Source organism: Dermacentor variabilis, chromosome 9 (assembly GCF_050947875.1).
Source record: "Dermacentor variabilis isolate Ectoservices chromosome 9, ASM5094787v1, whole genome shotgun sequence".
NCBI lineage: Eukaryota > Metazoa > Arthropoda > Arachnida > Ixodida > Ixodidae > Dermacentor > Dermacentor variabilis.
In genome coordinates this window covers 128582732-128595168 of record NC_134576.1, presented here as the reverse complement: position 1 = coordinate 128595168, position 12437 = coordinate 128582732, and the positions used below count along the sequence as shown (strand labels likewise).

At 48.3% G+C, this 12437-nt stretch overlaps 1 protein-coding gene across 3 annotated transcripts in view; it reads right to left on the bottom strand.

The window, feature by feature from the left end:
- LOC142557468 (monoglyceride lipase-like) overlaps nucleotides 1-12263 on the bottom strand; it is a 58251-nt gene extending 45988 nt beyond the window's left edge. Inside the window, exon 1 of one of the 3 annotated variants that reach the window (XM_075669343.1) lies at nucleotides 11707-12263. In XM_075669343.1, the coding sequence (XP_075525458.1) occupies nucleotides 11707-11852 (146 nt within the window). In that variant the 5' untranslated portion in view covers nucleotides 11853-12263. The remainder of the gene's footprint in view (nucleotides 1-11706) is intronic. The other 2 variants (XM_075669344.1, XM_075669342.1) reach the window with 2 other exon arrangements.
- Between the last annotated feature and the right edge of the window lie 174 nt (nucleotides 12264-12437).

The window sequence follows — 12437 nt, the reverse complement described above, 5'->3', positions numbered from 1 at the left end:
GCGCGTCGAGTGCTATAACCGCGGCGACCAAAGTGTCGGGGTTAGTTGAATCAACAGTCCCGTGAAAGGTTGGAGCCCTGGGCCTCTTTGGCGAAGTTGCACGTACGCGCGTTTCCTTGACCCTTCTGAGTCAATTCACTCGCGATCAAGTTGATGCGTCATTGTTGTTAGCAATAGAGAGTTTTAGTTTAGGGGACGCAAGCGGCTTGCGTACGCAAGAACTAGGGTCGACGCTACTACGCATGCGCAAACCCAGACGTGGCGGTCTGCGCATGCGCAGTAGCGTCGCCCCTAGTTCTTGCGTACGCAAGCCGCTTGCGTCCCCCTAAACTAAAACTCTCTAATACTGTGCAGACCCTACGGTCAGCAGAAGTATTCGAGGCGGGAGATGACTGAGAAATGCAGTGACGCGGCGGAGCCGTAAAACATACTATCGGTGCTCTGTTTACACGTGTCGCTGTGGCGATATTGAGGCAGAAAATACTTCGGCTACTTCATTGACATGTCATAGGGCAAAAAAATAATTAGGAATGAAAGGTTGCCGTGACGCAGAGTTTGATAGGTGACGTCCATATCCACGATGCACGGACTGCTCTCTCGGGGTACCAAGCTAATCTCGAAGGCCATGCCTTCGCTAATTGCATGCGCCGGAAGCAATTGTGGTCCCTGAAACACGTAATACACGCCACGTTTTGGTCGCGACCTATTGACATTTACGTAGTGAAAGTGCCGATACACAAATTCAGCATAAACATGACTGTGATATTTAGATGAAAAAAGTGCCCCAACAGGGTCTAACGTAAGTGCAGGTTTAGTATACTGGAAGTATAGCATATGGGCTGCTTCCATTCATGTGCTAACGTGGGCTGAAACGCGACGTGAATGAATGAATGTTTGGTGTTTAATGGCGCAAGGGCCAAGTATGGCCAAAGAGCGCCATGCCCATGGTAATGAGTTTGCAGTGTAATTATGCGTTCTATGAAGTTGGTGTGACGTGGCTGTAAAGGGGCCTTAAAAAAAACGCGACGTGAGCCAGTTGTGCTATGATGAAGTGAGCGAGGGCTTACACCTTTCGGCTCACTTCCTGCCGCATTCGGGGCAATAAATTTCGTTCATTTATATTTATTTGCTTTGTGCACAGAAAAATAAAATATGTTGAGACCCGAAGCCAATAGCTAGCAGGAAGTCAAAATACTACGTGTGTGTGCGAGGAACAGGAAAGTCTGCAAGCAGTGGGGAATCAGCGTGAAACAAGTCTTGGAGTAAGGGCAACAATTCGTACTTATTTGTTCAGCCAACTAGCTTTTTAGCCATGGGGACGCAGTGGTGAACGGGCGATAAATTTTAGCTCAGCAAGCTGATTTCCTTTTTCTTTGTTTTTTAACTGTTTGTTAGTTGTTTGTATTATTACCTCGGTGACGCTGGACTCAGGCGTGCCTCTCGTAGGCACATTCGAAGCGCCATGTCAGCGAACAAAAACACAAGCGTGAACAAAACCGCGTGAACAAAATTTGTTCGCGCGAGTTCGTTTATTTCCTCGGAAAGGAGTACACCTGCTGTGTGTCATGGGCTAAACGCGCCTCAAAGACCAGAGTACATTACGCAGTGACACGCGACGGCATCTGTATTGGCGTAGATACCTCATTTGAAATTGTAATGTATAGCCTCGCTCAACTATGGCTGGGCGGAGCCCGTGAGGGCAGCGCGTTAGAATGGAACTACAAACGTTACTTTTTGCCCAGCCACGACCCAAATGATGCATTACGGTGTATCGCTCTTACCGTTTCTTTTTCTTTTTTTTTTTTTTTGACGCTCCTGACGGCAACGTACGTTTCAATACGTCTCAGTCCCTTTCTCGCAAACCAAAGCATTAATTACTGCGATACATCCTAGCTTGCACACATTCTACTCCGCGTGTAGATAAGCTGTGGCTGGAGACGTCTCCGGAAAATATACGTTTCGCGGCAACAAGTAATAATACTTCTCTGTACTCAGAACTCGCGCGCATTGTTTAGAGACCGGCTGAAAGAGAACGTGCATGTTAGTTTGGTATAGCATGGAAGACAGCATGAACAGGAGTACGCATAAGTGTTCGTAAACAAGTTCACGAGTAAGTTCATAAACAAGTTCATAAATTAACAAATAAACACACAAGTAAATTCACCACAAATAGATTCAAACAAGTTCGCAAGTGATTTCGCAAGTACGCAAATTGCTTCGCAAGTAAGTGCACAAGTAAGTTCACAATAACGTCCATGATAACGTCCATAAAGGGCGACATCTTCGTGATACCACCGGTAACAGAGTTGTTTTTTAGCAACTCCACGTGGCAGCTTCCTCCATAAGGCAGTTCCTAACGACGCTGATGGAAGGCAAGGCCACTCCCACAATACCACAGCCATAATTTTTTTTGCGAGCTTCCGCCACTAAAATAGCACCTTGCAGAAGTTGCACAGCTTTCGTCCGAGGTCTCGGCGTAAGCTGCTCAGCCATGTTTACACGAACCTTTCCTCATCTATTATCTGCAGAGCTCGAGGGAAGCCATCCCGGCGCCATTGTAAGAATTCAAAGCGCGCTCAAGAACTGGTTTCCCTTGCTAGAAAATACATAGCGCACTGGTCACAGAGATAAGTCCTCTTACTTATTTTTTTAAAGCGTCATTCGTTGAATTACTTGCTGTGCTACATACGCTTGATGTGATGTGCAGCGAGCTTATTTAACTTGCGACTAATTGTGCTATGCGTGTTTTGTGACGTACAATGGACTCATTCGAGTTTTCTGTGAACAGTACGGGAGCCCGATAGGACTTCTTTTTGTAATGTTGCATCGTTCTTTGTTTGAGCGGACCTAAATTTGAGAGAAAAAGAGAAAGGATACGTAGAAAGGCAGGGAGGTATACCAGAAGTAGCTAACCAGTTCGGTCGGCTATCCTGTACGGTCGGAAGGGAGCGAAAAGGGAGAACGGAAAGGGGAGAGAGAAAGAAAGACAGACGATCTCAAACCAAGTAGCCGCGTACGCTACAGACCGGTAGCAGACGGCGTTCTTAGTCTATCTTTAAGGCCCGTGCACCGCGAGAATCTTAGTATAGCGCGACTATAAAGCCTTCTGCGCGGAGTCTCTCTGGGCGCACAGGCCTAGAACGTTTAGCTCTGATAGCAGACGATCGTCCAGTTGGTGTACGCACTCTGCACACCACTTGCCTCTCGGCAAAACAGCACGGGCAGACGCAGGTAGTGTGTGCGAGCGTCTCATCAGAGCTGCACGTGTCACACGTTGGGCTCTTTGGCCATTCCTTGCTAAACGCGACGCTGGGCCATCAAACTGTACAACATGGCCTGTTCGCGTCGCGGTAATCAAGGCCGTATATGTAGCTGTACATCCGGGAACAAACGAACGTGAACGGCACGCGGTGGAAACGTTCAGAGTTCGACAGTGGCAATGTATAACATTCCTCGAGCGCTGCCCAGCCGCAGCCGGCAGATCGCGGAAGCGGAATCAAAAAAAGAAAGGAACAAAAAAACATCGACCGCTCTCGTGCGCCGATCGGGCCGGCTTGATCGTTGTTGTTATTCCCGCTGATATTGCACCGTACCTAAATTATTTCATATGAACAGTTTTGCTAAGCTGAGAAATAATAGCCAGTATCACGTGATACCAAACTCTCCTAAACACACGCGCAACAAACAAACAAAAAGACCTTCTGATGAACAGGCCAGGCATAAACAATTTGTGCTTTGAAGTTGTGTCCGCTAAAACTTTGTGAATCTTGAATTGATTTTAGTTTCATGAATTTAAGACGAGGCGCGTTCCCAGCTGCAAATTTCGCTGGCTATTCCTCCCGACGTTATCGAAAAATTAGACACCCCCAATGCCTGCCTTGGATACCGCGAAATCCCGCCATCTTGTACCCCCTGATTGGGCAACGGGGATGCTGTGCTCCCTGTGTTTGGCTCGAAATGCCAGCTTGACAGTGCACATATTAACGCACCACGGAACAAAGCTCAAGCGTACAAGCAGTAGGATACACACTGCATTCGTGTACTGAGAACCGGTATAAGTTAGAGCCTCGGAGCATTTGGCACTAAGCTCATCGAGCTGCTTGCCGCCTTGATCTGCGGCTGCTGCTTTTTATCGACATTTAAGAACTTCCTTTATATACAGTTTCGCAACATCTTCCGAATATCTTCTTGTTCCTCCTCACCACGGGAGTACTTCTTTGTTGCCTCCTCGCAGAATATCTCTATGGCGCCTCTGCCCACTTCCACGTCAAAACCATCGAGGCTCGAAGGCTTGAGCTCGCTCCGACGTAACAAGCTAAATGTGGCGCCTTCATTACGAGCCATGGCGAATGTGACCCGTTTTTATTGCCCCGAGGTTATGAGCGCGGGCACCCAACGACGTTTGTTAATTCTCGATCGCACACAGGTTAATTGCTTCCATGACGCAGATGGTCGAAAGTCTTTTTTTTTTTTTTTAAGAACGATGCCGGATTTGCAGGTGTGGTCGTTGGCGTCGTGAAAAAAAAAAAAACCAGCCACAGAGTTCGCAACGACCTCAGCGAATCTAGAAACGACTAAGCCGCGTCCTTTCTTTTTTTTTTTGTATTTGCTAAATTAATTGGCATACGCTACGGTTTCGCAGAGCACATATCGGCCTGGCTGGTATCGATGTTACACGTTGAGTTGACGCGCGTTAATCGCCGGTTTACTTAGACGCCTTCCCAAACCGAGTTGCGCAATCTAAGAACCCGGCGTTGCGTGATGCTTACGCAACCACCGACGCCACTGCCATTAACGTACGCTTCCTTTCGTCGCGGAATGTCTCAGCTATACGCACACACACGTGATTCCCACGTGCGCCTATTCAGCTTCCCACGTGAACGCCGTATTATACTCCGTGACTTGAGCCACACGCGAGCGTTCTCTCACGTAACGGAGAGAGGGGAGGGGGATTTCGTTGCAATACACATCACGCGACGAAGCGGGTGTCACGTAGTACGTGTAGTAGTTATTTCTTGCCTGTTCGTCCTTGCGCGATGAATTAAAGCTTCACGCTGTTCCACGACCGTAAAGAACGGCGTTGCAAGGAGAGGAGACATCTCCACAAGCGTTTTTCTAACACCCTTAAGAGTGTATAAAGGGTGCTTGATGTGTCTCACCGCTCAAACCCTTACTCTTGAAGGAGTAAGATTGAATCGATGGGGTCAAGTGAAGTTTTCTTCATATATACTTTTTGCGACTTGTGAGCGACGTGATAGCTACGAGAACGGCACTAGGACTGCATGAAATAAGCTTTAATACTTATTGATGTCTTTTTAATGAAAATAAAAAGAGATGTAGTCACGCTATAGTGGTGGCGGCTACCTTTTTTATCATAGCGTAAATAACAATATACAAAGAAGATGTATAGTATGAAAGAAAGAGAGAGAGACAGAAGAAAGGGGAAAGGCAGGGAGGTTAACCAGAGGGGTAGATCCGGTTTGCTGCCCTACTTTGGTGAGAGAGGGGAGGGGGAGGTAAAGCGATAGCGAAGTAGACAAAGAAAATGAAAAGCGACGTCACAGGGTCAGAAATCTACAGCATAACGTCCTACACATCCGGGAACAAATAAATATAAACGGCAAAGGCAAGCCGCATCACCGTGAGTTTGTTATCGATGTCTTAATTCTCTTGTCAGATATTACGGCGCGCGCCAGATGGTCATAATTAATAGGGAGTTTTCGAGCACGGTTTCTCTAATCGGATCTCATCGGAGGTGCAGCTTCACCTGACATATTTGTACAGACAATTTGTTTTACGGCCTTGGGACTGGGCCAGCATCCTTGAGCGTAAAAAGAAAAAAAATTGAGTAGCCCTCTTTGCATAGCGCATATCGCAGTGCCAGTGTGTAGTTACAGAGGCGTAGGTTGGATGTGCAGCTCAGTTTTGTAGGGGTTTGTTATCCGCGTACAAATTTCGCAACCACCGAACCAAAAATGCTCGCGGTTCGTGCAACGCATATTATATATATATATATATATATATATATATATATATATATATATATATATATATATATATATATATATATATATATATATAGATAGATAGATAGATAGATAGATAGATAGATAAGAACAAGGTAAAAAGCGGGAGCCAGCGTTTTGAATACGTTGGCAGTGGAATTTCGAACTCGTCACGAAACATCGAAACTCGTCTAGTGGAATCAAGACGATAATGGCCTTGAATTACCTTGCATCTCCTGCCTTCCCCGTGTTTTCCCTGGATACTTAGTATGCCGCATACGGGTGGCAACGTGCATAACATTATGCACTCAAGTTCAAGTGCCTCGCGGTTACCTCAGACCTCGCAATTCGATGTTTCCGCAACGTGCGCCGCATTTTTTATTGCCGCAGACGACTCGAGACTTCGTGTAAAGGTCTTCTAGAGGACGTCTAGTAGAGGAGCGCAATTAAACCTTCGCGCGCATTCCTGCTCATGGTCATTCGCCGATTATAACCAGCGATCTCGCAGTCCCTATAAATCGATGGAGAACGATGGCGTACAACAGTAAAGGGGGGGGGGGGGGGGGGCGACACAGAGTTAAGCGATTCCTCCAGCTAGACTAACTCCTTTACGGCAACAGCAGCTTGCCTCACGCGGTGCACAGTACCACCTTCTCAAATACAACATTTTGAAGCCCACAATATCATCCTGGGTGGGCTACAGTGGACCTACAGTGCCTGCAGTGGACCCCCAAAATGTAGACACATACGCCGCCGTTCCCACGGTCTGCGTGGCACACAGAAATCGGCGCAACAAAAAATATTTACCATCTGCAATGCAGAGTTGCGTGGTAATGCTGTGGCTAGCTCGGCTGTGGCTGCGTCAGCTCGCCGCTATCACGAACCGGCGGGACGGAAGCACATCGCTGGCGAAAGTGGCGCAGTCAATGCCTTCTTGACTGCCCTGTCGCCTTTTAAGCGGCAGCACGCCCTGTTAGACGCCATGTTCGTTTTTACGCGGACGGTTTGGGCGCGCCGCAATCACGGCGTGCAAGTGGATATGCCACGTGGTGTATTCTTGTATTTCGCGGGCACCCGCAGTAAGCTGAAGAACAACAATACTTAATCGATAGAAAGTTAGACGAAATCGGACGTTTTGCAAAGCGCTCTTCAACTTCCCAATTGGAAATGTTTGTCTAACCGTTGCTTCTGAAGTTGGTTAATTATTCTTGAATAATTATCTAATTAAGCAATATACAAAACATAGCGTGACACACTGCATACAAAAGTGAGCAATGGGCATTTGGTCGCGTCGTCTTAGAGTGCATCGGCGTATCTTTAAACTCTGGCCAAAGTTAGCTGAGACACCCTGTATACCGCGGTTGCTGTCGCTGCCCCTGTTTTAGGCCTCCTGCGAAACCGCGATTTTTCTTTTGGTTGTTTCCTTCCTACTGCAGACAGTACGTGCTTGTTACCGGTAAATCTCCAGAAGGACTAGCAGGCGAGAGGGCAAACCGGCGATATCCTCTCTTTAAAAATCAGCTCATTTCAGCGACTGCCCCCTCCGGCTTTGCAATCATTAAACGCTGCCGCTGGCAGCTTCCCGCAGAGGTCACCTTCATCTTTTTCAAGAAAAGCTACTTCGTGATGCTTAAGACGTAGTCCTGCCATCGTCTTCCATCCAACGAAGGGTGGGCAGCCGGACGTTTTGAGCGTCTAACTGAGGTCGCAGTAACGGTCACTAAACGTACCATGACACCTAACAGGGGGGTATTCTGTAAGTGTCCACCTAGTGCACTGTGCATTTCGGCCGCTGCTGATTGGATGCAGCTGTACGAGCGAATAGGAAGACGCGCGGCCCCAGCCAATCAGCAGCGGCTGAAAATGGAAGGTCCACTAGGTGGACTCCTACAGAATACCTCCCCAGACGTCAGTCCAAGCCGCTGGAAACGTACGAACCGAGTCGAGGTCTATCTAGCTCCCATCGCACTGCGCGGATTTAGTTGGGGGGGGGGGGGGGGGGGGGGGGGGGGGGGGGGGGGAAGAACGAAACGCTATTTTCTCTCTGCCATTCCCAACGTTATTCAGCCGCATTTCTTTCTCACGCAGGAGCTGCCAAAATGTATTTTCTTTCTTTCCCTCGTTCTCAGTGGTCGCAACGAACGACGCGGGCAGCTCGTCCGAATTTCACGCGTGACGAGGAAACTTGGATCCGGTCACTCTCGACTTCGACGTGTGTCGAGGTTGCCCGACCGAACGCAGGCGCAACGTCGGCGCGCTTGCAGCTGTTGTCGTGCGGGAAACATTACCGAGAGGGCGACGAGACTTCTTAATGATTCTGCCGCGATGTAAATAAGCACCGAGCAAGGTCGGAACGCTTATCGTATACCGCTTGGCGTCTGAATATCTGCGACACCGCGTCGCGCTTTCCCTTTCGAAGTTATGCTGCTGGTTTTCCTCCTAAGCGTGCGGTATTCACAGTTCCTTTACCTCTTCTGCCCTCCTCTCGTCTTTCCCTCGCTCGTTGCAGGTAGGAAACCGGATGTTCCCATCTGGTTAACGTTGCTGCCTCTTTCTGCATGCACTGGCTGGGCGGGCAGCCATTAACGATGCGTTTTCCGTTGAAGCTGAGGGACCAACCTTCTCGGGATCCCGTGGGCAGGGAGAAGGCGTGCTCGCAAAGCAATTAGAGCCGTCTTTGACATTATGCGGAGAAACTTGTCTCGATGTGAGCCGGGTGTAAACAGTCTTGTCACCGTGCTCGTGAACTTCACCACTGTAATGATCGATGTTATCACCGTGTCATTTCCTTCTACACTTCCCTCACTAATGCTCAGCATCTCTCCAGAACATTACCGACTCAGACCGCTATCTTTCTTTATGTATGATTTCTTTTCCTCTCTGTTAATCTACTCATGGTCTCGTGTGAGCGCTCTAGCACCAAGCAGATCGAAACTGGCATGAATCTAGGCACAAACAGGAAACAGTGTCAGGCGCTTAGTGAAGACGTATTTTATCGCTCTCGAGGATTTCGTTGTTTCCGACTTCGACTGCGACTATGCACATTTTTTCTTTTCGGGAACTTTTTAGGCTGGAGAATAATTTTGCGGGCACATGTTTCGTACGACTCTAAAGAGAGAAAGTTTCGCCTCCCTTTCTCCCGGCAGTTGCAGCTGCTACGTTTTACCGCTGCCCCGGTCTCACAACGATTCGCACGGCACTCGCGTCTTGGCTGCGATCCAAAAGACCAGGCGCACCATTGCGTGACACAAGGCGGTTGCGTTCGCAGAGTTCGTCGAAGCCTTGAACCCTCTTCCACGGAATTTTTTACCGAAAGAAACAATTGTACCGTGCAGTTAAGATGTGGGAATACCGTCGGCTTGTCTTTAGCCGCGAGACAAGGTCGCCGAGCGCTTTGTCAATGTGCTCTTTGTGCTTAAATCTGTACCGCTTTTTTATTCCTCCATTGCTTCTGGATAAGTCTCTTACTACACTACTGTATCGCAATTATTTAAATAGTCAACCAAGAATCGACCACAATGCGACATCATTGAGTTTACCCTAAGATGCAAGATACAGGTGCACGCTTCACTACTGTTTAATATCGCAAATTACCGCTGCGATTGTATCGGCGCGTTCTCGAATAGATTGTTCTGCGACACGGGAATGTCGTCTCACTCCAAATTGCTTTCAAACGCCCAGCGTGTAGTCTTTGCATTACAGTAGACTCCCAGTTATATTGAGCGAAGAAAGTTTTGGTCAACATCCGGAGCGAAGTTCGTGTCCCCCCTAAGCCGAGAAGTGGGCGCGCAACGCTTCACGGTCGTGCAGAAAGGACTCTAATTGCCTTGAGTATGGCCTCATCGAGGCTGAGAGATGAATGAAGACAGACCTTCCACTTAATGGCAACAGAAGGACGCGCTCTTCGGTTTAAGTACCATTTGACCTCGAAAGCCGAGGCTGCGCGGCAATTCGAATGGAGCAAGCTCTCCGGCTATCCGTCTGGTGGTTCGGCACGAAAGAGCAAAGCGGGCCAACGCGTGAAAGTTCGTGCACGGATATTGACACGCGTACTTGTGTATCTTCTTTCGGGTGACCGCTTTTCACCGTCAAACAAACGTTTTCGCTCAGCAGGGGCCGCGTGCCCACGTGTATCGCAAGTTTCTCGAATGTTATCGATGGTTCTTTCTGCCGTCTGCTGTCACCAAAGCTTGCGTGATCTGACCGCATGTGTGGCGCGAATTACGCACAACTTTCTGGAAGCCACGCGGGGAACAACACCCCTGCGACACCATGCTAGCATTACGCTGACAACTTTTTCACTCGCAACAGTGCAGACGACATCAACCGTTCTACGTCGCCGTGATACGTCGCTCTGACTACCACTGTTGACACTAACGTCACTCTCGGTGTTAGCGGCTTAAAATTTCTGCGCCGGAGACCGTTACACACTGACCTGTTCGTTCATTGAACAAAGTCATAGGACGACTAAAGGCCTTTTTCTCCACGGACCCATACCACGGTTTCGCGTTCAATATTTCAATGAAGTTGTTCTCTCTCTCTCTCTCTCTCTCTCTCTCTCTCTCTCTCTCTCTCTCTCTCTCTCTCTCTCTCTCTCTCTCTCTCTCTCTCTCTCTCTCTCTCTCAGAAGTAAACGACATCGACAAAAAGAACTTTACAATCATGTAATAAGTTTCACGCTTGGAGCTAGGCGGAGACACTAAGTCTGGACAGCGATTATTATTGTTTTTTTTTCTGTCTTCCGCGAGGTTCACTGCGCGGCCTAAACATGGGGCTTGACGTCACATGACCACGCCTCCCTCCGCTGGCCTCGGACAAGTTCATCACCGTGCTTAATAAGTATAGCTGACTCGAGCAAAATGGCTGTTGCACCTGCGACCTTTTTTTTTTTTTTTTTGCTTATCGTCGCTGACGCATTAGGAAAAAAGATATCACCTAGATGCGGCCTGTGCTTACGAACTTAGGAGGACCATCTTCTGTCGGGATCTTTTATCGGAATGCAGGAATAGCAGGTGCTAACTTTCAACAGTAATGGAATGCTTCTTTTTCATTACAACAGCGCAGTAATTCGTTAGAACGATTTCGATGTCAGTATCCAAAGCATGCACAAGTGAAAGGAAAGAATTAAATTATATTGTGAAGTTTTGCGCGTATATGAGTGCTTATAATTTAGACCCTGTAGCAATCTAATAACGTTTCCGCAATGTCGTCTACCAGAAAAGTCCGCAAGCGTCAGCACACTAAACTACAGTTGGTATGGGAGGTATACAAGTGCAGTGCGAGAGGCGAGAAGTATCAGTAATAAGAAAAATCGCCTTTTTTGACACATTGCGTCAAAATATACGTTCACGCACGCCTCATAAGCCGCGACACAAATTTCACGCCTCACCGAAAACTTAGCATAACAAAAACAAAATGCAAGTCATTGAGCACCTCTAGACACATCGAAGGTGGTGGGTAAGTACAGAACATTCATGCAAAAATTTACAGCCTGGAGGACACCTTAAAAAAGGTGGTTCACAAACACGATGAAAAAAAAAACGCAAGATAACGTTCTCATACCTTTTTCGTTTTTAGATGCCAACTTGTCTAACGGGGAAAATAAACTGTAGTTCGGGCAATCGTAATGAAGCGAAGGCACTTATTCGTCCAACTGACATGCCGAATTAACTATACGAGATGGAGCCTGAATGACACAAACCTGGGTTGAACTTCGGGACTCCAGGTGACGCAGGCGATCTTGTGTCCGTCTCGGTTGCGGAACGAGCCGCTGTCGTCTGCTAGCACACCGATGGTTGAAGACATGGTTGACCAACTTTTGTAGCGTCCTCCGATCCTCGATAGCATCAGAGATGACGCTGTACTTCCCGACGCTTCGCCTCCTGCCCTCGACACAGGTGCCAAGCTCCGAGTCCTTTGACCCGCGCTCACACACACCGAAAGGGAACGCTGGCTGAGGTATCCAAAACGCAGAAGCGAAACCGACTCCGCCGATGATGTCGTCTGCAAAGAGCGGCACAACTCGTCGTCTGCAAGCACAACCGCGGGGTCACAGCTTTCCAACTCGCGAAAACGGCCGATACTCGAAAGTTAGTAGGAAATTGCGATATAACTTGTTTGCAATTATCAAATAAACTTGTAGATAACATCAACTCGCGAAGCCCAAAACGAAGTTAAATGCCGACCGCGGGGCTCCGGAGTTCGTAGCGTCGCTCGCGGTGGAGCAATGCCAAATGTGAGGTTGCGGCGGCGCGTTCCGGTTTTCAAAGCAGGTTGTTGGCGCGCTGTGCTCGTTTCTGTCTTTTTTGCTTGTCCCCTGACGACGGCGCACCGACCGGTAGTGACGTATGCTCGTGACGAAACTACAGTATACTCTCTTGCTCTCCTCTCCAGGTTTCTCTCCCATCTTCCCATCCCGCCAATCGACTGCTT